Raw genomic sequence first — 6,000 nt, forward strand, 5'->3', positions numbered from 1 at the left:
ACTAACCTAATCATCTCACAATCTAGGACGTCCGTTTACACTCCTGTGATCTTTATGGCATATGCGGAGGGAATGTGCTGGATTGAAGATCAGTGGATCAGTGCCGTCTGCACCCCTGCCTCTGTAAGCTCCATACAAGGTCTTGCATTTTAAATCAGTGACGATCAGTGTTAGTGCACGTGTGTGCACGTGCGCATGTGCACGTGTGAACTGCAGCGTGAGGATGATGAAGGTTTCTCGCCTGCACAATCCAGGGGCTGTTGGAGAAGGCCATGATGTCGCGTTCCTCCCAGAAGAAGGCGGAGTCAGAGCGCTTGATCATCTCAAACTTACTGAGCTGCTTCATAGCGTACACTTGCTTGGAGTCCTTGTGTCGCACCTGTGTGTACACACAGACACACACACACACACACACACACACACACACACACACACACACACAGAACTATGAACTCTGAACTAAGATTTTTTCTTAGTAGATGCCCCCCGTACTTCCCTCTCCCCGCCCTCTCCCCGCCCCTCTCCCCGCCCTCTCTCCGCCCTCTCCCCGCCCTCTCTCCGCCCTCTCCCCGCCCTCTCCCCGCCCTCTCCCCGCCCTCTCCCCGCCCTCTCCCCGCCCTCTCCCCGCCCTCTGTCGGCAGGTGCAGACATGTTGCAGCTTTCCTTGCATTAACATGGCGAGATGAAATGTCAGTGCCCGAGGACGGATAGCACCTCGTTAGAAAGGAGACACTGCATCTTTTCACATATACTCTCACACACACACACACCCACACACACACACACACACACCCACCAGTGTTGCGAATAACGCGCATCATTTTTTCAGTAACGGGATAATATAATTAATTACTTTTCCTGTCGTTACAACGCCGTTGACGTTACTGGTCATTAAAAGCGGTGCGTTACTATATATTGATATACTAACAGTAATGCGAGCGGACCGCTGCCCAGGTGAGTGAGGAGTAACAGATCTCGATAGGTCACAGTTCTCGGGGTAACACCTGTTTAACTTAACAAGTCAGTAAGCGATTGGCTAAGGCAGCGTTATGGTAGCCAATCAGAGCCAGTGTTTTTACACGCGCGCCGAAGCACGCCAGTGACACACGACACAAATGGAGTAGAGGCAGAAATGACGAGTCAGGTGCAAGCCGAAGAAAAATTAGCATTTTCAAGGTAACGATAAACATTATTTAAGAAAATACTTGAAGTTCCTGAATGTCTACCAGACTGGGTGTTTGATTTATTTAATTAAGAATAGAGGTTTTATTGTTAAGTTTACTTCTGTTGTGGACAAACCAATTGTCTCAGGTTGAGAGAATTTAATTTAATTTGATAGATGTAAATGCACTTTATATAGTGTAACTGTTTACTTTTGCTTTTTTTTTTATTTTACCAAATAATTTTTGGTAAATAAAATTTGGGATTTTAAAGGATTTTATCCTGCACTGGTCTGTGGATGTGCAATAAATATCAAAAGTTAAACACCTTTCTGATGTACTCATTTCAACTGACTGTGAAAACTGCTTTTTCAAAAAATCCTTATTCATTGGCATATAACTTTTTTTTTACTGTAACGCAAATAGTTACTTTCTCTGGTAACGAGTTACTTTTACTATAGAGTAATTCAGTTACTAACTCAGTTACTTTTTTGAACACGTAGTGAGTAACTATAACTAATTACTTTTTTAAAGTAACGTTCCCAACACTGACACCCACACACCCACACTCGCACACTCTCGCACACATACACACACACACTCACACACACACAGTTACTCACCAGTTGTACAGCACCATAGGCTCCTTTGCCGATCAATTTGATGCGGTCGAAGTCGTCGAGTCTCACCTGCAGCTCCCTCAGATTTCCGATGGCCTTCTCGTCTACACGGACACCACCAACATACACTCAGGTGTCAGGTGTCCACATCTACACCCATCTACACCCACCTACACCCATCTACACCCATCTACACCCTCACTCTCAGCCAGCGTGTGAGGATACGTGTGTTAGCAGTATGTTACACCGTGTGTGTTAGGAGACTTACATCTGTTCAAGAAGACATCTATGTTTTTGTTCTTCCTCAGTGCAGAGTGGTTCAGATCTAGTGCCAACGCGTTCACGGAGTCCTGCACAAATCAAGAGCACATTTATCCCCTCAACAAGGCACATGCACTAAATCCTTCCTGCGCTAAAGCCCTCCTGTACTAAGATCTTTCTGTACTAAATCCTTCCAGTACTAAAGCCATAATGCACTAAAGCCTTCCTGTACTAAGATCTTCCTGTACTAAATCCTTCCAATACTAAAGCCATAATGCACTAAAGCCTTCCTGTACTAAGATCTTCCTGTACTAAATCCTTCCAATACTAAAGCCATAATGCACTAAAGCCTTCCTGTACTAAGATCTTCCTGTACTAAATCCTTCCAGTACTAAAGCCATAATGCACTAAAGCCTTCCTGTACTAAGATCTTCCTGTACTAAATCCTTCCAGTACTAAAGCCATAATGCACTAAAGCCTTCCTGTACTAAGATCTTCCTGTACTAAATCCTTCCAGTACTAAAGCCATAATGCACTAAAGCCTTCCTGTACTAAGATCTTCCTGTACTAAATCCTTCCAATACTAAAGCCATAATGCACTAAAGCATTCCTGTACTAAGATCTTCCTGTACTAAATCATTATAGTACTAAAGGCATAATGCACTAAAGCCTTCCTGTACTAAGACCTTCTTGTACTAAATCCATCATGCACTAAAGCCTTCCTGTACTAACTTCTTCCTGTACTAAGGTTTTCATGCACTAATGTCTTCATGTACTAAGGTCTTCATGTACTAAGGTCTTCCTGTACTAAGGTCTTCTTTCTGCACTGTCGAAGCTTATCTTCAGCAGTTATCAGACTGGTGGGGTGTTCTGGAAAGAGACTGAAATGGGATTATGGAATAGCTACCCATGGTTTACTAAGAAGAGCACACTGACAGTAACATGATACAGGGCAGTTAGCTTTGGCTTCTAGGCAAGGCTTACACGACACTGCTGACTAACCCTCCAGCCTCACAACCTGCCTGAACTGCTCGGTAAGGTTTCCTATTTACAGCCTGTACAAAAGGCAAAGAACCTTGAATCTTGATTTCTTTTTTGATACAAGGTCCTGTTTTACGTCCCTGACCTTATCCCAGGCCTAAAACCATGACCCTAAACCCAGGCCTAAAACCATGACCCTAAACCCAAGACTAAAACCCTGACCCTAAACCCAAGACTAAAACCATGACCCTAATCTCAAGACTAAAACCATGACCCTAAACTCAGCCCTAAAACCCTGACCCTAAACCCAGCCCTAAAACCACGCCCCTAAACTCATGACCCTAAACCCAGCCATAAACACATGGCCCTAACATCAGTAAACAAGAATGAAGGTTTTTACTGTCTCAGCTTTACAAAAAGCAAAAACAAAATTGAGGTTTCTTTTTTTTTCTTGTGTCTGTTTTTTTCTTGCATCTGGTTACACTGTTGGATAATTTTGTTCTGTAAGTAAAACACACACACACAGACACACACACACACACACACACACACACACACAGAGCTCTGCCCCTTTGTTTGCAATCTTTGTCCCTGACTCACCTTTCTGAAAAACACACGCCCACATCATTAACATCTCCCCCACACAAGAGTCATAGTACGGTGGACACACACACACACACACACACACACACACACACACACAGCGGAAGGAAGTGGTAAGTGTGCAGAATGCTGGAATTAGTTATCTCTCTCCTCAATTGGAGGATGTGACTTCAGCTTCCTGAATGGGAGTTTCCCTCGGCAACAAGAATAAAGAGGTGAAGTGGGGGCTGGTGGGGTGGGGGGGTCTGCTCAGCCATCATGGAGGCCGACTGAGGGAAAGCAGAGCAGCTGACCACGATGGAGGAACCTCCCACGTGCCTCCAAACAAACTCCACTAGCAACACATCTCAGTCCAGCGTTCCAACACAAATGGATCAGTGAAACGTATTATCGAAAAACTTACATTTTCATCGATCTGTCGTTTCAGATAAGCCAGAGTTAGTGGGGAAATGATTGTATGTCTGAGGTTAAATAGATTTAAAAACCAAACCAGTATTGTCAGGGTTGAACAGAGACTGAAACCGTGCTGTGTCTCCTAATGTTTTCCCAGCAGCACTTTGGACTGGACAGATAAGCTTGAGTTTGTGTTAGACGGGGTGGTCAGCTGACCTTTACACAGCTGAGCTGGTATGGGTCATCAGGGGACTGGCTAGATCTTCTACGTCTGATCATGCGTGCGCACCCGGAAATACATCATACACTACTAAACGTAGTGGGGCTGGCCATCATTTATTAAGAACATAACCATAATTGTGCCATCAAAAAGTGAGGTGTGTGTGTGTGTGTGTGTGTGTGTGTGTGTGTGAAGTACTAAAGTAACATTCCACTTGTTTAGCAGCAAAGGCTTGATGCTGTTGGCTTTGATGGCATGTCACAACATGAGAGAGTATCCTGCACTAGACCCACGGTGTTCACTGTAAAACACTGGAAGCAACTTTCTGCTTTCAGCACAAGCTGTTGTCACAAGCACAACATGGTGACTTGTTTGTGTGAACACTGTAACTTGTTTGCATAGAAACATCATTATTTGCCTGTATAAGTAGAAACTACACAGACGTTCGTGCCATTTCGTTACGGAAAAGTTCACTATGCAACCCCCTCTCACGAGTCTTGTTTCACCTCACAGTTTACACGCCTTTAAAGGTGCCGCAAAGCAAGGCACAGTCGTTATTAATTGCACAGGGGGTAATTAAGTTGGAATGATGCTTTGTGGTTAATTAACACACACACACACACACACACACATTGGTAGAGCAGTCCAGGGTAGGCACGTTCTAGACAAGGGCGTGCTGAGATTAAAGGGAGATAAGAATGAGAAACACACGTTTGCCACTTCCGCCAATGTGTCTATATGATTATTATATGCCTTTATCTCGCTTTCTGCTTTTGTGTGGTCAAATGCCTCGTTTACATATGGACTGGTCCTCATTGACTCTGTGTTGTATGCAATAGACTCGAGGTTCTCTAGGGAAGTGTAATACTAGATGAGAACTGGTCAGGTAGCTGAGATATTTGACCGGGGTGGTGGTAAATGCCGCCTTGTAAGACTGGTTTATGAAGATTTATTTTTTGTCTGACTTTTCTCTCAATTCTAAGCCAACATTAACCCACCAGACAGTTGAACGTAGACACTAAAACAGCAGTAATAAAGACGCTGCACTCCCGTTTCTGAAGGAGTCCAAATCTTTCATTCCCATAATGTAATGTGGTGTTATGTAGTCACACACATGTATTACATGTAAACACTAAACATTTAATAGTTATGATGTGTTTACGAGGTCGGGCCGGTGGGACCGGGTCATTAATGACTTGGTTTAGACAGTTTGAACAAAGTACCGGCTGGTTCTTACCAATAAACTCTCCAGGTTCAGCGCGGACCGCTGGTCCTTAATCAGCGACTCTAGTTTCCTCAGACGGGACTCGAGTCTCTTCTCCGCTCCGGACGACATGGTGGCGACGCAGGACGGTGAAAGTCCACCGGGACATGGGACAGCCCGGTCTCCCGGTACAGTACCTCGGGTACCCGCCCGGACCCAGCAGTCGCAAAACTCACGACCTGTGGGACTCTTTATAAAAATAAGTCAGTTATTGTGTGTCCATGTGTTGACACCGACCCAGTCCGAGTACACCCGTCTACACTCGAACCGCCGTTGGTGCCGTCGGGACCGTTAACGCCGTCTCCCGTGTGCGCTCCGACTTGTATCTGCGCCTCGGCTCCTCTTTGAGGTCCAGACCAACACCGTGTGGAGTGACCGACGACCTACGACGCGTTTGTCCGCAGAACCGACCGCGACGCTCGCGCACCCCGGTGTCCGCGCGCCCGCGCGCGCGCTGGGATTCCTGCAGCCTTATCTCAGCGCGCGCGCATCCCGTGT

General features: G+C 45.6%; 1 protein-coding gene across 5 annotated transcripts in view; it reads right to left on the reverse strand.

The window, feature by feature from the left end:
* LOC143522616 (rho-associated protein kinase 2-like) overlaps positions 1–6,000 on the reverse strand; it is a 30,718-nt gene extending 24,718 nt beyond the window's left edge. Inside the window, exons 1-4 of one of the 5 annotated variants that reach the window (XM_077016329.1) lie at positions 5,476–6,000; positions 2,049–2,130; positions 1,784–1,884; positions 242–379 (exon numbers count right to left, since the gene is read on the reverse strand). In XM_077016329.1, coding sequence (XP_076872444.1) covers positions 242–379; positions 1,784–1,884; positions 2,049–2,130; positions 5,476–5,574 — 420 coding nt within the window. In that variant the 5' untranslated portion in view covers positions 5,575–6,000. The remainder of the gene's footprint in view (positions 1–241; positions 380–1,783; positions 1,885–2,048; positions 2,131–5,475) is intronic. The other 4 variants (XM_077016332.1, XM_077016331.1, XM_077016333.1 and 1 more) reach the window with 4 other exon arrangements.

Source organism: Brachyhypopomus gauderio, chromosome 9, assembly GCF_052324685.1.
Source record: "Brachyhypopomus gauderio isolate BG-103 chromosome 9, BGAUD_0.2, whole genome shotgun sequence".
Taxonomy (NCBI): domain Eukaryota; kingdom Metazoa; phylum Chordata; class Actinopteri; order Gymnotiformes; family Hypopomidae; genus Brachyhypopomus; species Brachyhypopomus gauderio.